Source organism: Balaenoptera physalus (assembly GCF_965194825.1).
Source record: "Balaenoptera physalus genome assembly, chromosome: 2".
In the NCBI taxonomy this organism is placed as follows: Eukaryota; Metazoa; Chordata; class Mammalia; order Artiodactyla; family Balaenopteridae; genus Balaenoptera; species Balaenoptera physalus.
The window spans coordinates 85,754,410-85,780,958 of NC_138883.1; the positions used below are offsets into that span (position 1 = coordinate 85,754,410).

The 26,549-nt window shown below is 44.7% G+C and overlaps 1 protein-coding gene across 1 annotated transcript in view; it reads right to left on the minus strand.

The window, feature by feature from the left end:
• Positions 1–110: 110 nt before the first annotated feature.
• VPS39 (VPS39 subunit of HOPS complex) overlaps positions 111–26,549 on the minus strand; it is a 50,185-nt gene continuing 23,746 nt past the window's right edge. The window contains exons 9-25 of the mRNA XM_082453087.1: positions 23,906–24,026; positions 23,673–23,793; positions 20,513–20,642; positions 11,968–12,110; positions 9,913–10,056; positions 9,313–9,454; positions 8,556–8,642; positions 8,155–8,228; positions 7,729–7,827; positions 6,982–7,099; positions 6,360–6,488; positions 5,189–5,291; positions 4,921–4,966; positions 3,862–4,011; positions 3,562–3,696; positions 3,211–3,302; positions 111–2,164 (exon numbers count right to left, since the gene is read on the minus strand). Coding sequence (XP_082309213.1) covers positions 2,089–2,164; positions 3,211–3,302; positions 3,562–3,696; positions 3,862–4,011; positions 4,921–4,966; positions 5,189–5,291; positions 6,360–6,488; positions 6,982–7,099; positions 7,729–7,827; positions 8,155–8,228; positions 8,556–8,642; positions 9,313–9,454; positions 9,913–10,056; positions 11,968–12,110; positions 20,513–20,642; positions 23,673–23,793; positions 23,906–24,026 — 1,910 coding nt within the window. The 3' untranslated portion in view covers positions 111–2,088. The remainder of the gene's footprint in view (positions 2,165–3,210; positions 3,303–3,561; positions 3,697–3,861; positions 4,012–4,920; positions 4,967–5,188; positions 5,292–6,359; positions 6,489–6,981; positions 7,100–7,728; positions 7,828–8,154; positions 8,229–8,555; positions 8,643–9,312; positions 9,455–9,912; positions 10,057–11,967; positions 12,111–20,512; positions 20,643–23,672; positions 23,794–23,905; positions 24,027–26,549) is intronic.

Below are 26,549 nucleotides of genomic sequence, written 5' to 3' on the forward strand. Positions count from 1 at the left end.
CTGACTTTTTTTCTCAGTCACTAATTGGATTAGTCTTCTCGATTATTAACATCTCATCATTATTTTCATCAAATCCCACAGGAAAGGGGGAAAAAGAGACCCAGACAGGCTTGGTTTCTTACTTCATGATGTTTATTATGAGAGATCTTCGTTGTCCTCACTACAGAGCTTTCATCTCCAGCCTTCTCCACGGAGGGCAGAGAGTCCAGGGAAGGAGAACGGAGTTCAGGAAAACTGAGTCGTTTATGTATTCCAGAAGGGAAGGAAACACACATTCTTCATTCTACTGCTTCAAACACGTGTGCCACACAGGTAGGGAGATACACACACCGCAGGCGGGGAAGGCAGGGCGCGCAGGGCAGGGCCTGTTTCTGCGGCTGCTCCCAGAGGAAGCTCGGTCCAAGCCGCTGCAAACAGGGCCCCGGGCAGCACTGCATCCTAGCGGGGGCGTGGCCAGTGGGACATGGATCTTGTGAAGCGCTGCTCGGCCTCCCAAACGTGAGCAGAGGGCCCCGCCTCTGTGAATGGTGCTGACGGCCCTCACTCAGTCCCTTCAGACCCTCCGCAGAGAGCGTGCCTGGGAGGAGCCTCATCTACACCAGCAAGTCAGGCTACAACACAGGCCCCAGAGAGCACGGTGCTGGGGTTTAGAAAGGATCTCATGTCAAGGACAGGCCACTAGAACAGTGTCAGTATCGGGTGCTGTCACATGCCCTCATTACTGTTAGAAACACTGGGGTAACAAGACGGTGAATCTACAAAATCCCCAGGAGGACAGGATGCAGGGCCGCTGTCCCTGTGTCCTCAGCCTGCAGGGCTAGGCACCCCTCCTGTGGGCTCTAGAGCCCCGTGGGAGGCAGGGTCTCCCCTGAATACAAACAAGTGCTCAGCAGATCTGGCGGTGAGTTATGTCACAAACTCCTGCCGCCAGCAGCTTGGCCAACTCCCGGCTGTCCCCGAGCACCTCACAAGCACGCCCTGCATCACGTCAGTGTCAGTTCCTGATCTCATCGTTCCCTGTGTGCAGCAGAGATCCACCTACCTACCATATCCCAGAGCCATCCTCCAACCCCTGCAAAACAAAGCTGGAGAACAATGGCCAGGCCAAGGTGTAAGGTAGGCGGATGACACTGGCTGGGAAGAGAAAGGTGCCCCGAGCACAAAGCACTCTGCTCAGAAAGCCTAAACCAACCTGCCCTGGGCGGCTGGTGGGTGAACCAGGAGCAGGAGCCTCTGCGGACACCTCCCAAGAGGTCACATACCCAGGGCAGCCCACCCTTAGAGCAACCGTCACACTCGGCCCGAGGCACAGAGAATGAGGCTCTCCTAAGCTTCCAGGCATAGTGCAGACAGTCCAGGGAGGCTCTATTTACAACACACCTGACAATCGAGCAATGTATTCCTAGAAACTGGGACTTCCTCTCGCTTCTCATTTTACCTTGTTTAAAATACTAGTTATTCCCGGTGTCAGGAAAATAGGAGAGAAAGCCTGGGTGGAGCAGTGGGGGGCGAGATAAAGGAAGAAAATAAGTAGAAAGTGAAGGAGACTGAAAAATAAAGAGCCGCGTGGGGAGACTGGTGGGGGGACACAGGGTCAGCGACTACAAAGTGACCAGCATTACCTAGAGGACGGGCCATTTGGCCTTTGCAGCCAGAGGAGCTCTGGTACTCCAGGACTTCAGGCAGCCGAGCTGAGGGCTCCTGTGAAGTCCTGCATAGAAAACTTGGAATAAACAACCCCAGGGTTGCAAACACTTGAGACAGTTTCCTTATTCAGGTGATTGGAATGCAAAGACAGGATGGTGCCCTTCCCCATCTCCTCCTGTCCAAGCAGGTATAAAATTCTCCGGAATTGCCTGCAACATAATGGTATATAAGGTGTAACTAATTGCTTTTTCTATTAAAAGTCTGGCAACGCCAGAACACATGTCTCACTGATTCAGAGATGTTCCAGGGCACAAGGTAGCCAGTAGTGTCCACATGGGGAGACTCCTGGTGGTGGCAGCAGCCCCCGATTCCCCAGGCCGGGGCTCTCCCCGCCTCTGGGATAGCCGAGCTGTCCGCTGCTCAGTCTTCGGCCTGCTGGGCTCAGGTGTCAGCCGGGTTGACCTCTTTGGAGCAGAAATAGTGCACGACCACCCCATTGGGGTATCTTGCAAACGCACTGCAGGGAAGGAAAATGACCTGGGAGTGAGGACTGCCTCTAAGAGAAGACCACTTTTTACTGGAAAAGGCACCTTACCGGGTGCCATCCCAGAAGCCGCCCACCCTAACCACAAAGAGCAGCCTGGCTTCTCTGGATTTACGTAGCCACCATCTCTGTCAAATATCCGAACAGAGGATGAGGTCCACGCCATTTGAGCGTGTGGGGATATTTCTTACTGTCATCAGTGTGCAAGAACAGGCAGATGGGGCAGTACCCCAGCCTGGCTCAGCAGCGGCTGAGAGCCGACTGCTCATCAGAACAAGTTTTGGGCTAATTTTTTTTTTTTTTAATATTTGTTTATTTATTTGGTTGCACCAGGTCTTAGTTGCAGCAGGTGGGCTCCTTAGTTGCGGCATGTGAACTCTTAGTTGCAGCATGCATGTGGGCTCTAGTTCCCTGACCAGGGATCAAACCTGGACCCCCTGCACTGGGAGTGCGGAGTCTTACCCACTGCGCCACCAGGGAAGTCCCTTGGGCTAATTTTAACAAAGGACAGCGAGTCTTTCTAAAGAAAAGGATTCTTCCAGCCATATAAGAAAAAGGACAAATCATTCTTCTTTGAAGGAAAGGGGACTGACTGGAGTATATGCCTTAAAACAGAACAATGCTGCTTCAGGATTTTACTCAAGTCATGAGGCAGCAGGTTGAAAGACCTTTTTCTTCCTTCAGAGGTGTATCCTTAAAAGATAAGGACTTCCTGCCCACATACAGCTCTCACACACCCCCTGGCTACATCACAATGTTTAGCTGCCAGAGGGGAAGGGCTTTATGGGCAAGGAGTCAAGAGCTCCATGCCATACATTTCAGGCCTTTAAATTCTCAAACCCCCTCCACACCCCCATCAGACAACGTGGCCTGCCCTCTGGAGGCTCAAGAACTAAAAGCGGCCCAGATAGTCTGCAGCTGCACTTTCCTCTTTGGTTAGGGGGCATAGGGGCATTTAAATCCATCCTGAGTGTGACCCACATCAGAGCCGACAATGCATAGCTGTGGATGAGGCTCACCTGTTCCCAATCTTCTTCTTACACACCATGCACACCTTCTCCTCTGTGATGATGCACTTCACCTGCTGGTGTAAAATCCTCTCTTCCTGGACCTGGGAGCAGAGAGATCGGGGGGAGAAGTCCCACTGTCCGGCAGGTATTTAGAACAGAAGGAAGGGCCGGCACTGTCTCATCTCCCAGCCCACAGAGACTCCCCTAATTGAAACACCTGCATTTAAATGCCCAGTTGGTTACCGATCAGCTTGAACTAGAGTTCAAAAGCATAAAGCTCTGCCTTTATCTACAGGGAACGTGGTTAACTGTCTCACACTGAAAAGTACACGCCTGCCCTCGGGTCTGAAAGGCTCATACCCTCAGGAACTCTGCATGGAGAAGGTTCTTGAGCACTTGATTGAACCGTTTCTTTTGTGCATTCTCTTCCAAGACCTTTTCCAGAAAGATGCGTATATCGTTAATCTGAGTGTTCGCTGGCAGAAGGTTGATGGCCTGGGGACGGGAAGAGAGAAGGGACTAGGGTGAGGTGGGACACGAGTGAGACTGAGGAAATGCCTGCCATCACGGAGCCCTCGAACCCCAGTCCCTCCTCTGGCCCCTCTTCTCGTTCCATGCTGTCCACACGCGCCCTCCGTCTCCCCGAGAAGAACTCCTGACCTTGGTGGTATCCAGTTTGCCGTGGTGCAGCTCGAGGACCTGCAAGGCGGCTTGGAGGTTGGCTTGCGGCTCCAGCAGTTCCAGCTTGATTGGTCCCAGGCAGTGAACGCTGGGCGGGGACAGGTACATCCGGAGCAGGGACAGATACACCTGTCTCATACACAACAAGCCACGCACGTCAGGCTGGCAGCAACCCTCCCAGAACCCCCAGTGTGACCACACCTAAAGGCAAGAGGGTTGGTCTATAGGAACAGCTGTCACGGAGCATTTAAAACTCATCATTTTTCACCTTTTAAAAAATTTTGTAAAGTCAGTCAACTGAAGATGTCAAAAATTAAAGATTGTGTTCTCCCTGAGAGAAAAAAAATCAAATGCCTTGTATTTGTTTTGCATTACACTGTTAACAAAATGACTCAAAGACATCCCTCATTTCCTTTGGCTTTGAAGGCTGAGACCCTGCCACGTATTAGTAGATGAGGATTACCCAAGATGAGACGCTGCATCTCCTACTGGTACCCGTACCACAGCGTTTCTCAGCCTCAGCACTCAATATTCTGGGCCGAATAATTCTTTGCTGGGTCTGTGCTGTGCACTGTTTAACAGCAACTCTGGCCTCTACCGCCTAGGTTCCAGTAGCACCCTTACCCCCAGTCATGGCCACCAAAAACGTCTTCGTACATTGACAGATCCATGTGCAATCTAGACAGAGCACACGTGTGCACCTTACCAGAACCATCAGATGTTCCTTCTCAACAGGCTGACCACATAAATTTATTACACAAGTCGGGATTCTTTCGAGAGTAAAGGGGCAGGGGTGCTACGAATAATCACACGGACGACGACAGATGTAAGCCAGAACCATCCCAGGCAAACCAGATTGTGGTCACCCTGCCTCTACCTCAACACGCACGTGCAAAACCAATCAGCACATTGACCCATGACCTGCCTTATCTTAGCAATTCCTACCAGGGTCACCTGTGGCCAAACCAGAGGGGTTAGCTATGCTAAGAGGGACAGGGCAATGCACCCGTGCTCCCTGGGGCCAGGGTCACTACTTACATCTTTGTTGCCATCTTTATTTTGGTCATAATGCTTGTGGCAGTACCTGCAAGGGAGAAAGTGGTCAGACAAGGCCACGTCTAGGGACAGCGCATCGATGCTGCCTGCGTGCGCAGCCTAACAACAGCAAAATCGGGAGCCAGCACACGAGGTGATTCTCGCTCCTGCTGAAGGGTGGAAGGGTGGCTTTCTTAGCCTCTCACGCCTCTCATCTCTCTGGGGGGCCTCTTTTAGACCCTTGTGATGTGGGATGACAGGGTCAACGTACTCTTCAGCCATTCTCGTATCCTTCAGGATGTGGACGTAGATGAAGAGAGCTTGTTCGTGTTTCCCCATGCGTCCCAGCAGGAGAGCACGCTCTTCTAAGAGGCCTGTGGGGAAAAAGGTGTATAAGTAACCATCATTCCCATTAGGCAAGCCCAAGGCCAGGGGCTAAGCTATTAGAGGAATGGATATTGGGGGAATATAAAAGGGGAAAAAATATTTGTATTACTTGGGATTTTTTCAAGGAGAAAATGACTAAAATTTTTAAAAGGGAAGAGGGGAGGGAGCTATTTTAGGAGGTACTTTATCCCATCTTTTTTGTGATTGCTTATAAATGGGGCAACAACACTTGATGATCAGCCAAGTGCATAATAAGCACCTACAATGTACCAGGCACTTCAGCTAGGTAAGCAGACACCTGGTCTCTGCTCTCATGGAGCTTATACATCAGACAGACGTGTGTCTTTCTTCAGACACACGTCTGTCTGATGTATAATTAGACATTATGCCAGATTATAAAAACTGCTAACCAGTGAACTTGGCCAAGAATATGTACTGAAGCAAGAAATAGCTTTCAACCTGGCTATCAATTAGTATGTGGTGGGGCTTCCCTAGTGGCGCAGTGGTTAAGAATCCGCCTGCCAAAGCAGAGGACAGGGGTTCAAGCCCTGGTCCGGGAATATCCCACATGCCACGGAGCAACTAAGCCCGTGCACCACAACTACTGAGCCTGTGCTCTAGAGCCTGTGAGCCACAACTACTGAGCTCACGAGCCAAAACTACTGAGCCCACGTGCCACAACTACTGAAGCCCATGCGCCTAGAGCCCGTGCTCCGCAACAAGAGAAGCCACCGCAATAAGAAGCCCGCGCACTGCAACGAAGAGTAGCCCCCACTCGCCGCAACTAGAGAAAGCCTGTGTGCAGCAATGAAGCCTCAACGCAGCCAAAAATAAATAAATAAATAAATAAAAATTAGCATGTGGTTCATACCCAAAAGAGACTCCTCTCAAACAAAAGTGAGCCTTCAGAGGGGACAGAACAAGAGCACAGGCCTGAAACATGTGGTTTTTCCCAGGCCCAACCTTTTGGAGGGCTGGGGAACTGGTAAAAGGGAAAGATCCGTTTTTGCATTACCTTCTGCTAAAGTGGCTCTGGACCTAAGCCAGACACTCACCATCAAAAGGAAAATCACAGATGAGCCGGCCTGGGTCATAGTAGCTAGAAATTTCCAAGAACTTAAGGAGCTTCCGTCGGTATTCTCCCAGCTCTCCCTCTTCCTCACCAGCAGGGACTGGAGCTTTGCCTTTAAGGAAAACCACGCTCAGCATGAAAGGATGCTGTTGGGCAGCAATGTGGGGTCATTAAGAAACACGAGAGGGATGGGGTTCAATAATCAGAAAGGGCCTCCATGGTGGTTTCCAGTTGGTCTTCTCTTAGCTTATGGTCTCTACATGGCCCCAAAACATCAGCTTGAGGTAAGAAAAAAAAGCAAGCTGCGTAGAGAAGCACTCTGCTTGACAAACCTGTTTCTTATCAGCACAGGTGTCACTCTGCGGACAGATCTGCTCCTTCCCCACCACCAGGGGTGACGCCCAGGGAAGCTAAGAGGTGCCCAGATCCAGACACCAGCCCCTGAATCTCACCTGCGGGGTCACTTAGCTGCCCTGGCTCCTCTGAGGCACTTCCTGCCCACCTAGGCCTACAGAGAAGGTCTGCTTCCCTAAACCACCCACGGCACCCTCAGGTCCAGCTCTCCTCTAAGGCCTGGGGCCACCCCGCTTTCCAAGAACTGGTACCTGCAGGGAAGGACAGGAGATACTCCTTCATCAGACCTTGCACCTTCTCACAGTACAGCTGGATCAGGCAGTTGTGGAACCGAGAGCCCGTCTCCTCCCAAACGTGGATGACGTGTTCCTGAGGCAAGATACAGGTCTGCCTGGTACCCTCTGTGCTGTGACACAGCCCATCGCCCAGGCTCCCTCACATTTTTAAGGCCCAAGAGGTCCCATCCAGATCGTCCCCTAATTAGGCCACAAATATTACCAAGGGATAGCTCTTCTAAAACCACTGGGAAATTTCACAGTACAACCCAGCAATATCAGGAATTATTGTCTTGATTTCCAATCGAAGCTCCTTTATTAACTCTGTCTCATAATCCTCCAAATCAGCCCATGTAATTAAGGTTAAGTATTTGCATTCTGGTACTTAGGACTGATTTGTTGTCCTTAGGTCACAGTTGAGTCTGGCTGTACAAATGTGGCTCTGAAATGTTTTTCTCCAACATCCTTCTCTTTTATCCCTCTGTACGTCATCTTTAGAAGGTAGCATCTTTAAATCTTTAGAAGGTAGCATCAAAAAGTGACATCTCCAGCTTAGTCTACTGGGATCTCTGTCTTCAGAGGATATTACATTCCTTACATTCCTTACAATTCCTTCCAATCCCCAAGGGACACAAACCCTAATCTGAACTGGCTAATCACTGACTCATGCAGTCCCGGATCCTGGGTTTGAAGCTTTTTAGTTCAGATCAAAAAATACCTTACCAGATATGGAATTGCCAGACCCTTAAAATTCTCCACTAAGAAGCCAAGCACTCGGTCTCGTGGCAGAGACTCCACCTCTGGGAGGTCCTCAGTAAATATCTGTTGGAACAAAACCCGAGTTCTAGCTGCAGAACCATCTGATGGCAATTCTTCGAAACGCACATGCACACAAGCGTAGGGTCAAGTGGACAGACACTGTATGGGAAGGGCATCTGTGGCCAGTTACTATGGGACAGACTAGGTCGCAGGTCTCCTGGCATCTGCACCAGGCTCTTTCCACTCCACTCCATTGCTGTTCCATGTTTCCCAGTCTTTGAAACACCAGAGAACTGCATAAATCCTTCCTCCCCCTCCATCCACTGCCATCTGAAGTAGAATCAGGACCAACCGTGGTGCCAGATAAATCCAAGGGGCTCTGTGACCTACCTTCAGCCCATCCTCTGGAAAGTCTCTCAGCACCCACATTGAGTAGGAAAAAATCAAATGCAGGTTTTCTGTGCCTAGAGGGAAAAGTCAGCAGATGAAGCCCACCCACCCTGCCCATAGGACCAGGAAGGCAGGTGCCCAGGTTGCCCAGGATTTATCTTCCAGAGAAGATAGCTCTGTCCAAGCACCAGTCACTCAGGGCTGCTTGGGCCTACCGAGCTGGCTACACACCAAGGAGCTGTCATGGTTCCATCACCGGGGGGACTTTCACTCCAGCCAGAGGAACCCAGTTGGGTGAACACGAGGGAGGGAGGGGAATGACCAGTTGGAATCAGAAAGGGAGAGAGGTCAGGTCCACTTCACCATCCTCTCCCCGCGCCCCTTCCACAAGCTGGACTTACCCAGGTGTTGCAGGTACTGCACTGTCCTCTCATGGCCTTTCAGAGGGGAATTTGCTTTCTTGGACTGGTCCACCAGCACCTGCAGAGCTGGCCACGAAGCCCAAGAATAAGGTCATGAGCCCCTTCCAGAAGGCGTATCTCCTTGGAGAGTCATCACACTGTAGGCAGTTTTTGGCAGGAAAGAGGTTTTTGCAGGAGGCCCCTTTGTCTTGTCACCAACCTTAAACCAGGCACCTACATGCTCTGCTCGTCTGTAGCCCTAGCACACCTTTCAAATCTTGTGATCACACAATACTTTGCCTAACTCGTTGGTTCTTTCCATAGATCAAAGAAGTAGAAATGAAGAATAAGTAAAAGAGGGCCAGATCTCCTCCCTAGCTTCCCCTTCAGTAATCTTGTGAACAAACTGTGTGAACAAGATAGCATCTAAAGAAAAATCACAAGAAGGCAACAGGCCTGCACACAGTGGGGGATGGCCCCTATCTCAATGATTAACTGAGATTACTTCCCTTTTTCCCTTTAAAAGCTTTCGTGGTCGAGCAGAATCTTCAGAGGGGGCTTTTGGGGCACACTGAGTCCACCATCTCCCCAGACTGCCAGCACTCTCATTAAAAGCAACTTTCCTTTCTTACCAACATTTGTCTCTCTCTCGTGTATTGATTTTCAAGCAGGGAGCAGCCGGACCCAATTCGGTTAACAACACCTCAGTCAAAATACAAGAGACCCTCCCAACCAAAGAAACCCCTCCTCCAGTCACCTTTCTCATGGAGCCCCTTCTTCTCGTACAGGATGATCAGTTCGCTGTACTTGTGAGCCTTCTTCAGCACGTGCTCGCTCTCTTCGATGTGGCAGTGGTTGTTCTCCAGGCGCAGCAAGGGGGCCACCAGGGCCACGTTCGTCTGCAGAGGAGGCAGGATTTCAGCAGAAGCTGCTTCCTGGGGAGCCTGCCCCTTCCCCAGCCCCGGCCTGCTTCAGGCTGAAATGCCAGGGGTGTGACAAGCAAGAGACAGCAAACAACCCTTTGCCAGGACTACAGGTAGTACCTTGTAAAGCATTTATGCTCTTTCACACAACATGTTTCAAGGGTTTTTGGGGAGAGGGAGGGTAAAGAAAGGGGAAATTTTCTTTGGGGGAATACTGTCCCTGTTCACCTCGTAGCATTAAACCCCATCTTAGCAGAGAAGACCAGCCCACTGTAAGATTCTGGGTCAACATCTCGCCGTATCCCCTCAATTCCAAGAAGCTCACAGACGTCAGGCCAAGAGTAGCTGGTTCCTGTCATCAAAGGCTTCACTCTTACCAGGGGCAGGGACCCCAGAGTAGGGGACTGTGGGGACCCGAGTGCTGGAGAACTCACATGGAGGTAGCACTTGAGCAGGGTGGTGTCAATGATTTGCAGCAGCTTCTTCTTGGATTTGATGGTAGGAGTGCCTTCCATGAGTGGGGAGGTGCTGGACTGGTGATCAGAGTCATTCAGCTTCTTGACCAATTGGCTTCGTTTCTGCCAAGGCCAAAAATGCAGGGTCAAGGCCAGGATTAAATCTTTCTTTATCACCCGAGCTACTAGGCAATTCCAAATACGTCTAAATCAGCTCACACCTACCCACCCTGATCCCACATTAGCATTCAATTTTTATCAGGGATCAAAATAGATGACCACCAAATCACCAGACACAGTGACAATTATCTACTGAGTATTTACTACAGACCAGGCACTATGCCAAGCACTTTACATATTATCCTATTGTAAACCTACAACAGATGCAGGTAATATTAGCCCCATGTTATAAGTGAAGAACCTAAGGCACAGATATTAGATACCTCCTAAGTGGCAGAGGCAGATTTCAAATTAGGGTCTGATTCCAAAGCCAGCGTTCCTTTCCTTTTTTAAATCAACTTTATTGAGGTATAAGTTATATACAATAAAATGTACCCCTTAAAAAGTATACTATCAGATGCGTTTTGACAGATATATACATGCATGTAACCACCACCCCAATCAAGGAACAAAACATTTCTGTTACCCCTGAAAGTTCCCTTGTGCTCTTCCCAAAGAATCTCACCCACCCTCTACCCCCACTGATCTGATTTCTATCACTAGAGACTACTTGTCCCCTGTTCTCAAACTTCCTATAAACGGAATCATCCAGTTTGTACTATTTTGCATCTGGCACGCCCATGGTCTTATTTGTTCTACCAACTCTCTGGCACAATGCTCATGTCAGTTACCTCCATACATTCCAAGCTCAGTGGAGAAGGCCAGGGAAAAAGGTATGCTTGGAGTCCCCTAAAGCTAAGATGTTGAAAATAGAGGGTCTTCTGTGATGCCACACGCTTGGGAGACTTTCTGCCCCGGGAACCTTTTTTTCACTTGGCTCATGGGGTGTGCAGTATGCAGACAGAGGCAAGTTTCTGTGCTCCTTGAAGGCTGCCAGCCACCCCTGGAGCCCAATGTCAAGGAAGTGCCAAGGCAATGGATGCCTGACCGGACCTGTGGGACACCCACTGACCCAGAAGCAGGTGATGGCAAGCTGGCTTACAATTTTCCTAGCAATACTTCTCATGCCCATCCAGAGGACCCCTTACAAAGGTCAGCAGAACACTTCTGGGAAAAAATTTAATAAGTTCTCTGACTCTGAGTGGGTGCACAGGAAATAAATAGTAACCTTCTGCACAGAAATGTAGGGTTCAGAGGCTTCAATGGAGACATTAGTTTTAGTGCTGACATGAAAATTTCACTTATCTGCCCATAACAGTAAATTGAAAATAATTTAAGTCTAAATACTCCCCCTAAAAAAAACATGTTATAGAAGAATATTTAATGACAGGGAAGGACTTTCCTAATATGTGGCTAAATGTTTTAAAAGTAAGCTATAAAACAATATATAGCTTGATATCCATTTGTAATAAGTAAACCAATATATAAATAAACAAAAATTATTCACAAGTACAAATAAAAGTCTGGAAGGACAACACTAAAATGTTAGTTAATTTTCTCTGGGTGGTAGAGCTATAGGTGATTTTTATTTTTGTTTTATACTTTTCTGTGTTTTCCAAGTTTGCTGCATAGAGCAGGTATTTTTTCCAAAAGTATATATGTTCCCAAAAAGTTTGTTTTAAAAAATGTATTCTTTTCTATCAACCAAACTTTTCTTTTTAGTTCCTATAATAGCTTAGTGTGAATTTATCATGAACTGAATGTGTTTCCTGGTATCAGGATTTGGCAAAAAAGAGCTCAATACTATTGTTAAGCAGGGAGATGAAGCAGAAAAAAATGTGCCCCCCCAGACTTCGATAGTGTTCATTTATGGAATACCTGTGGCATTATAAAAGGCCACCAGTTCCCTGCCATAGAGAAGCAGGTACTGGAACTTCCAGGTAAACTCTTCCATATACTTCTGTATATACCTACCTGTGTCAGGTAGTCAATCAGAGCTAAGTGAGCCTTCTCCAACTCAGCCCCAGAAAGCACAGGCAGCGGGTTAGGATACTGTAGCTGCTTCCTGTAGTCTGTGGGTAGCAGGTCTGGGTACAGGCCCATCACATGTGTAGGATCTACATGGAAGGTAAACATGATTCCCCAGAAAGGAACACAGCAATTTAAGGATAAACTAAAACAAGACTAGTACTACAGCAATATAAGTTCCAGACTGACTTTTTCAAAGGAATGACTCTTGGGGCTTCCCTGGTGGTGCAGTGGTTAAGAATCCACCTGCCAATGCAGGGGACATGGGTTCGAGCCCTGGTCCGGGAAGATCCCACATGCCGAGGAGCAACTAAGCCCGGGCACCAGAACTACTGAGCCTGCACTCTAGAGCCCGCAGGCCACAGCTACTGAGCCCATGTGCCACAACTACTGAAGCCCGCTCGCCTAGAGCCCGTGCTCCACAACAAGAGAAGCCACCGCAATAAGAAGCCCACGCACCACAACGAAGAGTAGCCCCTGCTCGCCGCAACTAGAGAAAGCCCGCGTGCAGCAACAAAGACCCAATGAAGCCAAAAAGAAACATATATATAAATAAATAAAATAAAATAAAAATTAAAAAAAGAGAAAGGAATGACTCTTAAGTTCATAAAAACTTGAGCTATACACATATAGTTTGAGCACTAAAACATTACAAAAATGGCATGACTATATTCTAAGACAGATACAGAATTAGAATTGAAAATTCATTAACTTGCTAAAAGTAGGGGAGAAAAGAATTTCCCAAGGAAAAACTGATACGACATTGAAGCTGAAAAAGATCAATAGACTTACTAATAAAAAGCATATATATGTCAAAAAAGGAATAGTAGTAAAACAAAAACACCAGGCAACAGGCTAGGGAATATGTTTGCAGCATATATGGCAGAGGCTAGTAGGTTAATTACATAAAACTAATTCACACAGATTGGTTTAAAAAAACATGGGATTTCATTTGATTAATGGGCAAAAAACATAAATAACTGACAAGAGAAGAACATAAATAAGGGGGAAAATGTTCTGCTACATTATCAAAGTGGTATACATTAAAAATGTCAAAGAGGTGACATCTTTATATCCATTTAATTAGTTAAAAAATTATTTTTATATGCTACAACCCAGTGCTTACAATATTGTGAAACTGAATCACTCTTATACTGCTAAGGCAAAAATATTGCTACCTCAACAAGGAAAAAAGCACCTGGACCAACTAATCCCACTTTTAGGAGTGTATCCTCAGAAAACAATCCAAAATATGGGGGGAGGGCCAGGTCAGTGCACCCAGGGAAAACCCCAGTCAGTGCCCACTCCAGCCCCAGCCAGCCTGCCAAAGCCACCCAGCATATGCAGTCTACGCAAGGGACGCTCCGACACAAGGCCACACCTTCAAGACCAGGAGAGGAACTGTCTTGCCTAATTCAATGAGAGTAAAAGCTGACTCTTTGAAAAGATAAACAAAACTGATAAACCTTTAGCCAGACTCATCAAGACAAAAAGAGAGAGGGCCCAAATAAATAAAATCAGAAATAAAAGAGGAGAAGTTACAACCAATACCAGAAATAAAATCAAGCATAAGAGACTACTATGAACAATTACACACCAACGAATTGGGAAACCTAGAAGAAATGAATAAATTCCTAGAAACATACAATTGTCCAAGACTGAATCAGGAAGATACGGAAAATCTGAACAGACTCATTACTAGTAATGAAATTGAATCAGTAATCCAAAAATTCCAGGACCAAACAGCATCTTGGGGGAATATTACTAAACATTTAAAGAAGAGTTAGACATTTCCTAGTTAAAGAATACCTATCCTTCTCAAACTAGTCCAAAAAACTGAAGAGGAAGGAACACTTCCAAACTCATTATATGAGGTCCACATTGCCCTGATACCAAAACCAGACAAAGACACTACAAAAAAAAGAAAATTAGGGCTTCCCTGGTGGCGCAGTGGTTGAGAATCTGCCTGCCAATGCAGGGCACACGGGTTCGAGCCCTGGTCTGGGAGGATCCCACATGCCGCGGAGCAACTAGGCCCGTGAGCCACAATTACTGAGCCTGCGCGTCTGGAGCCTGTGCTCCGCAACAAGAGAGGCCGCGACGGTGAGAAGCCCACGCACCGCGATGAAGAGTGGCCCCCACTCGCCGCAACTAGAGAAAGCCCTCGCACAGAAACGAAGATCCAACACAGCCATAAATAAATAAATTAAATAAACCCAAAGTTTAAAAAAAAAAAAAAAAAAGAAAATTACAGGCCAATATTGCTGACGAACATAAATGTAAAAATCCTTAGCAAAAGATTAGCAAAGCAAATTCAACAATACATTAAAAGGATCATAAACCATGGTCAAATGGGGTTATTCCAAGGGTGCAAGGATGGTTCAATACCCACAAATTGATCAGCGTGATACAACACATTAACAAAACAAAGAATAAAAATTTCATCATCATTTCAACAGATGCAGAAAAAGCATTTGACAAAATTCAACATCCATTTATGATAAAAAAAAAAAAACCCCACATATCTCGTAACAAAGTGGGTACAGAGGGGACATACCTCAACATAATAAAGGCCACACATGACAAGCCCACAGCTAACAGCATACTCAATGGTGAAAAGCTTCTTCAAGATCAGGAAGAAGACAGGGATGCTCATGCTTGCCATTTTTATTCAACATAATATTGGAAGTCCTAGCCACAAGCAATAAAACAAGAAATAGAAATAAAAGGCATCCAAATTGGAAGGGAAAAAGTAAAACTGTCACTATTTGCAGGTGACATGATACTATATATAGAGAGCTCTAAAGACTCTACCACCAAAAAACTATTAAAACTAATAAATGAATTTGATAAAGTTGCAGGATACCAAACATACAGAAATCTGTCACATTTCTATACACAAATAACAAACTATCAGAAAGAGAATTGTTTTAAAAAATCCTACTTTCAATTGTATCAAAAAGAATAAAATACCTAGGAGTAAATTTAACCAAGGAGGTGAAAGACTGATACTCTGAAAACTATAAGACATTATGCAAGAAATTGAAGATGACATAAATACAGCCGATCCTTGAACAGTGCGGGGGTTAGGGATGCCAACTCCTGCCCCTGCACAGTGGAAAATCCACATATAATCCTACAGTTGGTCCTCCATACTCACAGTTCTGCCTCTGTGGATTCAACCAGCTATAGACTGTGTAGTACAGTGGTACATATTTATTGAAAAAAAAATCCATGTATACGTGGACCCACCCAGGTCAAACCCATGTTGTTCAACGGTAAATGGAAAAAAATATCATGCTCATGAATTGGAAGAATTAATATTTGTTAAAATGTCCACACTACCCAAATCAATCTATAGTTTCACCGAAATCCCTATCAAAATACCCATAGCAATCTTGAGAAAGAACAAAGCTGGAGGTGTCACACTCACTGATTTCAAACTATAAAACTATAGTAATCAAAACAGTATGGTGCTGGCACAAAAACAGACACACAGATCAATGGAACAGAGTAGAGAGCCCAGAAATAAGCCCACACTTATATGGTCAATTAATCTATGACAAAGGAGGCAATACTATACAGTGGGGAAAAGACGCCTCTTCAATAAATTATGTTGGGAAAATTGGTCAGCTACATGTAAAAGAATGAAACTAGACCACTTTCTTACACCAAAATACAAAATAAACAATAAATACAATACAAAAATAAACTCAAAATGGATTAAGGACTTAAAATGTAAGACCTAAAATCATAAAACTCCCAGAAGAAAACATAGGTACTATGCTCTTCGAATTGGTCTTAGCAGTATTTGGAACTGTCTCCTCAGGCAAGGGCAACAAAAGCAAAGTAAACAAATGGGATTACATCAAACTAAAAACCTATTGTACAGTGAAGGAAACCATCAACAAAACATAAAGGCAACCTACCGAATGGGGGAAGAGATTTTCAAATGCTATGTCTGATAAGGGGTTAATATTCAAAATATACAAAGAATTCATACAACTCATTATCAAATCAACACAATCCAATTAAAAAAATGTGCAGAAGACCTAAATAGACACTTTTCCAAAGAAATCATACAGATGGCCAACAGGCGCATGAAAAGATGCTCAACATCACTCATCATCAGGGAAACGCAAATCAAAACCGTAATGAGATATCACCTCACACCTGTTAGAAAGGCTATTACCGGGACTTCCCTGGTAGTGCAGTGGTTAAGGATCCGCCTGCCAAGGCAGGGGACACGGGTTCGAGCCCTGGTCTGGGAGGATCCCACATGCTGCGGAGCAACTAAGCCCGTGCGCCACAACTACTGAGCCTGCACTCTACAGCCCACGAGCCATAACTACTGGAGCCCGCGTGCCTAGAGCCCGTGCTCCACAGCAAGAGAAGCCACCGCAATGAGAAGCCCGCGCACCGCAACGAAGAGTAGCCCCCGCTTGCCGCAACTACAGAAAGTCGGCGCACAGCAACGAAGACCCAACGCATCCAAAAAAAAAAAAAGAATGGCTATTACCAAAAAGACAAGAAATAACAAGTGTTGGTGAGAACATGGAGAAAAGGGAACACTTATACACTGTTGGTGGGAATGTAAATTGGTACAGCGACTAGGGAAAACAGTATGGAGGTTCTTCAAAAAATTAAAAATAGAACTACCATACAATCTAGCAATTCCACTTCCGGGTATTTATCCAAAGAAAATAAAAACACTAATTCAAAAAGACATATGCATGCTAATGTTCACTGCAGCATTATTTTTGCCAAGACATGGAAGCAACCTAAGTGCCCATCGATACATGAATGGGTAAAGATGTGGCATATATATATACGCACACAATGGAATATTAGTCATAAAAAGGAATGAAATTTGCCATTTGCAACAACATGGATGGACCTAGAGGGTATCACACTATGTGTGATAGATTTTTTAATCTGAATTGGCTCAGGTGCAGCTGGTAAGTGGGAGAATGGTGTAGGCATGAGGCAAAAGTTGTTTTGGTTGGTATGCAGTTTTCCCCAGCTTGTTAATGTTTTGAAGTGACCAGGGGCAAGCTTTCTTACAATTAATGCGAAACCTTAACTTATACAGGAAGATCTAAAGAAAAGAGCTGAAAATCCTATAAAAGTGCCCTCTTTTAGTGCAAGTAATGGCTGATTAGTAGCTTCAAAAACCACTATACTTTCTACTAAGTTAAGCCATCTGGGGAAGATGAGAGTAAAAACGAAGCAAAGATGTTTCCTCCCCATTAATTGTTTTGGAGGTCTCATAAAGAAGTCTGCACCCAGGATCAGATTTTTTACTTTGATGAAACTAGTTTCTATTAGAAGCAAATGTTCTCAAAGATCTTATCTCAAAAGAGAAAGCACAGCCCCAGAGTTTAAGGTAGCAAAGGACTATCATGCTGGGTACCAAAAACAGTGGGAATTTCATTTTAGTAGGATAGTTATTTTTATTAGTGTTCCAGTTACAAAGCTGCCTAGAATTTGAGTGGTCTGCTCCAATGTTATTTGCCCCTTAAGTCCTGTTATTTTTCATATTTGTTATAGAATATAAGGTTCTGCAGGACCACATTCAAGGCGTTACAGCAAAAATGCCTGTACCTCGATACGTATAAAAAAGGGCACCCTGGGTGCCACATGAATATTCTGGCCATTGTAAGGGATCTAGCCTCCCTATTGTAAGCAAATAAAGGGACATTCTATTAATATATCAGTCTCATGTGTCAGGGTCAGTCTGTCACTAGTGGTCTGATGATCTCTGGATATACTAAGAATATCCACTATAGGACCTACGGACCAGTCCTTAGATTGAAGTCAGTCAAGGGAGATGCTGCCCAAAAGGCCCCGAAGGCCCAGTCAATAGCCAGCTGCCCCCAGACCACATCACCACCGGCACTTACCTCCTGCTGCTGGTAAGGGCCCACTTGTGCCTTATCTTCCCTACTAGTCTGCTCTTTGAAAGCAGAATTCCTGTCTGATTACTGTTGCTTGGGGCCCAGCAGAATGCACTGCACTCTCTTAAGAGCTCAGTATATATTTGTGGAGTGAACAAGTTAAAAAGTAGTAGCTTCATTGGGATTGATTTTAAAGTTCAAGTATTGTTGGTACATGGAAAAAGGGTCAAGTTGTTACAGCAGTTCTAGCTTATTATTCCAGTGTCTTCCCAAAGAGCTGGTGGCATACTGAAAACAAATGCCCCAACTGAGTTCATTCAGATGAAGGATGGTAAATATTTATCAATTTCAGGGTACCCAGCTTCCATCCTCCTTCTTAAGAGCAAACTATTTCATTTTGGTGAGCTCCTTCTTCCAGACCATGTGTAGTCTTGGTGGGAGAATAGTTCAGGCACCTATCTTTGCCTTTAGAAGCACAGTGTAGCCACAACCTCCTTTCCCACCCCTAGGACAGTGAGAAGGAGTGAGACCATGACCTAATCCTGGCCAATCGGATCCCTTTGATCTTGAGAAATTGGTTAAAGGATGACAAGCAGTATGGCACACATCAACATATATCCAGTCCTACATGCTTCTTTTATGTAATGCTGATACTTCTCCATCATGAGGTGGGGTCTGTGTTCCCTTCCCTAGAACTTGGAAAGCCCTTGTAAATCAATAGAATACAGGAGAAGTGACCATCATAAAAGGCACTGAGGCTTCCACCTAGGCCTCCTGGATCACTCACTCCAGGAAAAGCCAGTCACTCTGCATGAGGACACTCAAGCAACCCTATGGAGATACCCACCTGGACAAGAACTGAGGCCCCCAGCCCATAACCAGCACCAACATGTGAGCTATGAGAGTGAGCCACCTTGGAAGTAGATCCTCTAGCCTAGTCAAGACTTCAGACAAAGGTAGCCCAGCCAGTACACAACTGCAACCACATGAGAGACCCCAAGCAACAACTGCCCAGCTGAGCACTTCCCCAATTCCTAACCAACAGATACCAAGAGAGATAACAGATGATTTGTTATTTTAAGTCACTAACTTTGGGGATAATTTGCCACATGGCATTAGACAGCTAATACAAGCTGATGGGGGCAACTTTTATTGAGGCTGCAACAACAGGGGAGGTGGTGGCAGTAACAGCTAAGGAAGTGGCTGTGCTGGTGGAGGACTGCCTCGGCTGTCCTGGCTACAAAGGGATTACTGTCCAGCTTCCTATTTCCTGCTGGGAGGTCCTCCGGAGCAACCTTGGTTCCTACTATTCCCAAGCCTGGTCCCCCATTCATTTGGTAGGCTCCTCCACCTGCCATTCCCTTAATATTCCAATAAGCCATGCTTAATTTAACCAGATACTGTTTGAATTCTCCAGCATTGGTCTTTACTGCTCACAACCAAGAACCTTAACTGATACAGGGAGTTACCACAGTTTATTGTTGACCAAGGTCAAGGGAAGATGGAAAAAAGGTAAACAAAGAGGAGGAAAAAAGAGGAGATAGAGAGTCAAGCCAAGTATATACAGAATGATCTAAATTAAGCAAAAATGGAATATACCCAAATGAAAAATTTAATAATAATAACAGCAAACACTTACCTGGCATTTATTAAGTACCACCCACTGTTCTAAGCACTTTCCTGTTCTAAGCACTTGACATAATCTTCACTGCCACACTATGAGGTGAGTAGTATTATTCACCCTGTTTTGCAGAGGAGAAAACTGAAGCAGAGAGAGTCCAGTCTGGCTGAAGTCAGGCAGTCTGACTCCAAAGTACCTGCTCCTCATCACAATGCTCTAATGTCTAGAGAGCTTTTGGGACACTGAGAAAAGAAAGGGATTTGCAGCACTGCCCTACGTGGCTCTTAAAAATGACCTACAGGTGGGACTTCCCTGGTGGTGCAGTGGTTAAGAATCCGGCTGCCAATGCAGGGGACACGGGCTCGAACCCTGGTCTGGGAAGATCCCACAGACTGCGGAGCAACTAAGCCTGTGTGCCACAACTACTGAGCCCACGCGCCTAGAGCCCGAGCTCTGAACAAGAGAAGTCACTGCAGTGAGAAGCCCATGCACCGCAACGAAGAGTAGCCCCCGATCGCCGCAGCTAGAGAAAAGCCCACCTGCATCAACGAAGTCCCAACGCAGCCAAAAATAAATAAATTAAATTAATAAATTAAAAAAAAAATGACCTACTGTTGAATCCTACTAAGTTCAGGCCAGTGACTTCTGTCTAGAACAGCAGTCAATAACCACTAGATGATCAAACACACATGTGTTGACTTGAATGACTTTCTGTTACCTTCCTCTAATGGCAAAGGCAAAGCATCCTGGAAAACTGGAAGTCTGTATATGTAGGTGAGACCAGAGTCATAAGATCAGGACTGTAAATATGTGGCCACATGGCCACCCACAGGATCCTGTTAGGTACGAGGATCAATTTAGATGAGCGTAAACTTTCCCCATTCTCAGAAGTCTGGCGTCATTTCTCCCCATCCTTTCTAGTCCCCCCTCCCTCGATTTAGTTCCTTATCCCTAGGCCATACCCACTTGTTACCTGTGCCAAGTTTAGCAAAGACCTGCATGGACTCATCAAAACGCTTCTGGCAGAAGAGGTTGAAGGCATACAAGTTCTTGATGTGATGGATCTGTTGCTGTTTTTCACTGTCGGAATCATCTTTCATTTCCTGATAAGAGAATATAATAGGTAGGAGCTCACTCACTCAACAAATATTTATTCAGTATACACCAGGTATCAGACAATACCCTGAAACATGCTATGCCCTCACAGACTGTCCTTACATTCTAATCATAAGTCACTATGCAATTAAAATACCATAGGGTTTCTACAAAATACCTGACCAGTACTCCTGAAAACTGTCAGGATCATGAAAAACAAGGAAAGACTAAGAAACTGCCACAGATCAGAGGACACTAAGAATGCATGACAGCTAAATACAATGTGATTTCTGGATTTGAACCTGGAACAGAAAAAGGGACGTTACTGGAAAAACTTGGTGAAATCTGAATAAAGTCTAGCGTTTAGCTTAAAAACAAAAGATCAAAACAAAACAGGGTGAGTGATGATAGAAGCACGTGGGTAGGGTATTCAGTCTAGTGTGAGTGGTGGGTCCAGGAAGGCTCCCAGGAGGAATGTAAACTGAGACACAAAGGATGAGCTGGAGTTGGCCAGGCGAGGCTGGCAGGTGACAGAGAGGGGATTCCAGGCCAAGAGGACAGCACGTGTGCGCAGGGCCCTAAAATGACAGAGAGAACATGGCCTGCTCAAGGAATGAAAGACGTTTAACATAGCTGGCACAGTTGGGAAAGGTCCTGTTCACAGTAAAAGCCAAATAAATAGAGCTACTTATTACCTCTGCTTCTTCCTTTAACCTTTTCCCCCCTTATATCCTTTTAAACGAATCTTTGCCACATTTAATTTCTTCCTTCGAAATGTCTCTCCATGTCAACTATACCCCAATTTTAAAAAAAAAAAGGTCTCTCCATGTTTTCCCTTCTTTTCTTTTCCTCTTCTATTGCGTTCACCCTAGTCCAGGCCATCATCAGCATGTCGCCATGCTTGGGCTAAGCTCTCCTGCTTGGTGTTTTAAAGGCTCTCAAAGCCAGGCACAGCCTCCTTAGCTAGGTTATTCCCAGACATTCAAGCCACACCCTACATGCCAGTCAGGATGGGCTCCAAGCATCCTGGAAATACTTGTTTCCACACTTGTTTTCACTTCTTTAACTTCCTCGGGCTCTGTAACTCTCCCTGTTTCCTGCTCCTGCTCCTACCTGTGCTTAAAAGGTCCAACCTTAGGATGCCTTTTCCAGCCCAAAGCAAAGTTTAGTACATAACTGCCCTCTGAAAGTTTCATGTATGTTCTCTGATTAATTTAAATAAAAGACAGTTTCCTCAAGAGCTAAGATGATCTCAAGCAACCTTCTTTCGTCATAGAGCAGAACACCTAGTAAGTACAAGCCTAGTAAAGAGAAGGGAAAATGGAAACCCACTTCCATCTTCTCTACTGAAGATTAAACAGACAACCTGCAGCAGGAAGATCACTGGAAAGACCTGAGACCTTCCTTTTAAGAAAAATAGATACTAAAAAAAGCTATGTGCTACATAATATCCTTTTTATAAAGTTCAAAAACTAAATACATATTCAAGCACACAAATATATATGAAAGATTAAACAAAAAAATTTTAAGGGCACGATAAACACAAAGTTAGGATAATGGCTGTGTCTGGAGGGTAGGCAGAGGGATGGGATGGGGAGGGACATATGGGTTACGTAAGTTATTTTTGGGGGGTAGGATGGTGGGTTCATGGGTATCATTATTTTAAAAATGAAAATAAAATAATTTAGAGCAATAGATGAGTGGGGGAAAAAATAGTAAGATGCTAAAATTAAATGGCCCAAGACAGAAACAATCTATGGTATATTAAATGTGTCTAACTACTAAGATTGGATTTTTGTTTTATATCTAGAACTTATACACCCAAAATAAATGGTGCTCTTCAAAAGTATCTACCATATAGAATTATAAACATATGTATTCCAAAATTTGTGCCCACTGTTTTCCTTTCAGAAGTAATTTATAAGATACTCTGAAAACTAAGTTTTCCTACTATTATCTTCAAAAAACCTCTTCTCTTTTACCAAATTAGCACTGTCCAGTTTAATGACTAAGAGAGGCTTGGAATGACTTTTGGTTGTTTCATAAAATCAAATCCACAGGCTTCCCTGGTGGCACAGTGGTTGAGAATCTGCCTGCCAATGCAGGGGACACGGGTTCGAGCCCTGGTCTGGGAAGATCCCACATGCCGCGGAGCAACTAGGCCCGTGAGCCACAGTTACTGAGCCTGCGCGTCTGGAGCCTGTGCTCCGCAACAAGAGAGGCCATGATAGTGAGAGGCCCGCGCACCGCGATGAAGAGTGGCCCCCGCTTGCCGCAACTAGAGAAAGCCCTCGCACAGAAACGAAGACCCAACACAGCCAAAAATAAATTAATTAATTAATTAATTAAAAAAAAATCAAATCCACCCTTTAGAGATGACAATAATCACCACTGGGGATGTTTAAAAGAATAAGACAAGACTTGAAAGTCAGTCTCCAAGAAGTGTTTTGGCAATGAGAGCATCACTGAAAAAACAGTATGGTCACTACTTTGCTGTGAGTAACACCCCATGAGTAACATCCCATCCATTCAAGAAGAGTGAGTCTTGTAACTGCAGCCCTGCTGAATGCAGCAACCTGAGGCGGGTTCAGAATACCTAAAGAAGGCCTGCTTACCGAAGCCCAGGAGACGACTGGTGAAAGGGATTTTGAGAGGCCCTGTAGTTGTTGCATTCAACCACACTGTAATCTTGACAGTTTTGACTGTTATTTTAATGTTAGCATTGTCTTTAATTTTTCAAGGCCATACCATATCTATTAAATTATTTTACTGTCCTATTAATTCTATGAAATACTATTAGTATAATTGGCATTCATTCTACATTTGACAGGTAAGCAAACTGAGATAGTGAAATCATTTAGAGTCACGTAGATATCTTATGGCAGGGTCAGATCCTGAATCCAAGCCCCCTGACTTTCAGCTCTGTGTTTATTCCTCCAGTCCAAACTAAATACGAACATCTAAACTAAAATCCGCTACTCTGGAGAACAATGAGGAAGGCCCATTTCTCACACCCAAATCTCAGAAACAAGACTTACTGCAAGCTGCAGAGCCAATTCAAACTGCTTGTCCTGGAGAAGCTGTTGGATTTGGGTTGCCATGGGGACTGGAATGAGTCTCCAAACAAAATGGTTGCTGGCCACATAGATAATGTTTGATCTGGAGACAGGAGTAAGAGGATTAGCAAAAGAGCGCTGGCTTTATGATGACACAGATGACTTTAAAGCTTTGCAATAATATGGCAGCTACAGTCAAGAAAGAAATTCCTTACCCTCCTGAGGTAATGAAACGGGGCCTTTGCAATTCAATGCTCTGGACCAGAAGCCTTGGCTCAAATGTCCGGATCTCCACATATCGAGGCAACACTGCAATGATGTAGGGAGGCTGGTGCTCTGCACAAGAGAGAACATCTTGAGTTGTGCTTCTGCTCTAAGCCTTTAGGGTTATGGACTGTTTCAGCTTCTCAGTTCTAAGCTGCACTTGGATCTCCAAATGGTCCACTAGTCAAATACCAAGCCAGGATCCTACACTGTGATATACAAAGAAAAAAAAAAATGTTTGTCTCAGTGATGCTAAATCTCCTGCACAAAAAGGATGCATCTAGCTTTGCTCAGAGGGACCTGACTCCACTCCTACTGTTTCCCTGAGAGAACTGGGTGAAAGCGTCACTGGCTCCTTTCTCATCCATCACAAAGCCAGGCCAGACCAAGGCCAGCTGCAGCTCCCCTAACAACGAGTCAGTGGGAGAACAAGGTTACATAACTTCTTTCATTCTCTTAGGAAAGGCAAGAGGAGGGCAACTTTTTTTTTTTTTTCCCTAAAATTATGCTAGAGAAAGAGATCCACATTTCTGTCCAATGTTGTTTCTGCTTGAGATTTTCACAGCGAAAAGATGCAGAACTCCACCTAATGCTCAATGGTTCACAGAGAAGGCAGCTGGATGGCATTCTCGGTGTAGCCATTCTCTTACATGAGGTAACTAGTGTGTCAAATTCATAAAAACAGAAAGTAGAATGGTGCCAAGGGCTGAGGGAGGGGAAAATGGGTTCTTGTTTAATAGGTACAGAGTTTTAGTTTCACAAGATGAAAAAGTTCTGAAATGTGCTGCACGACAATGTGAATATACATAACACTACTGAACTGTGCACTTAAAAATGGTTAAGGTCAAATTGAAGGATAAAAAACCATATGATAATCTCAGCAGATGCAGAAAAAGCTTTCAACAAAATTCAACACCCATTTATGATAAAAACTCTCCAGAAAGTAGGCATAGAGGGAACTTACCTCAACATAATAAAGGCCATAGATGACAAACCCACAGCCAACATCATTCTCAATGGTGAAAAACTGAAACCATTTCCTCTAAGATTAGGAACAAAACAAGGCTGCCCACTCTCACCACTATTATTCAACACAGTTTTGGAAGTTTTAGCCACAGCAATCAGAGAAGAAAAAGAAATAAAAGGAATCCAAATTGGAAAAGAAGAAGTAAAGCTGCCACTGTTTGCAGATGACATGATACTATACATAGAGAATCCTAAAGATGCTACCAGAAAACTACTAGAGCTAATCAATGAATTTGGTAAAGTAGCAGGATACAAAATTAATGCACAGAAATCTCTTGCATTCCTATACACTAACGAAGAAAAATCTGAAAGAGAAATTAAGGAAACACTCCCATTTACCACTGCAACAAAAAGAATAAAATACCTAGGAATAAACCTACCTAAGGAGATAAAAGACCTGTATGCAGAAAACTATATGACACTGATGAAAGAAATTAAAGATGATACAAACAGATGGAGAGATATACCATGTTCTTGGATTGGAAGAATCAACATTGCGAAAATGATTATACTACCCAAAGCAATCTACAGATTCAATGCAATCCCTATCAAATTACCAATGGCATTTTTCACAGAACTGGAACAAAAAATTTCACAATTTGTATGGAAACACAAAAGACCCCAAATAGCCAAAGCAATCTTGAGAAAGAAAAACGGAGCTGGAGGAATCAGGCTCCCTGACTTCAGACTATATTACAAAGCTACAGTAATCAAGACAATATGGTACTGGCACAAAAACAGAAATATAGATTGATGGAACAGGATAGAAAGCCCAGAGATAAACCCATGCACATATGGTCACCTTATCTTTGATAAAGGAGGCAAGAATATACAATGGAGAAAAGACAGCCTCTTCAATAAGTGGTGCTGGGAAAACTGGACAGCTACATGTAAAAGAGTGAAATTAGAACACTCTCTAACACCATACACAAAAATAAGCTCAAAATGGATTAAAGACATAAATGTAAGGCCAGACACTCTAAAACTCTTAGAAGAAAACATGGGAAGAACAGTCTTTGACATAAATCACACCAAGATCCTTTTTGACCCACCTCCTAGAGAAATGGAAATTAAAACAAAAATAAACAAATGGGGGCTTCCCTGGTGGCGCAGTGGTTGGGAATCCACCTGCCAATGCAGGGGACACGGGTTCGAGCCCTGGTCTGGGAAGATCCCACATGCCGCGGAGCAACTAGGCCCGTGAGCCACAACTACTGAGCCTGCGCGACTGGAGCCTGTGCTCCGCAACAAGAGAGGCCATGATAGTGAGAGGCCCGCGCACCGCGATGAAGAGTGGCCCCCGCTTGCCACAACTAGAGAAAGCCCTCGCACAGAAACGAAGACCCAACACAGCCATAAATAAATAAATAAATAAATTTAAAATTGATGTGGTGATTTCCTTAAAAAAAAAAAAAAAAAAGAAGTCAAAATCTTTAAAAAATAAAAAAATAAAAAATAAATAAATAAACAAATGGGACCTAATGAAACTCAAAACCTTTTGCACAGCAAAGGAAACCATAAACAAGACGAAAAGACAACCCTCAGAATGGGAGAAAATATTTGCAAACG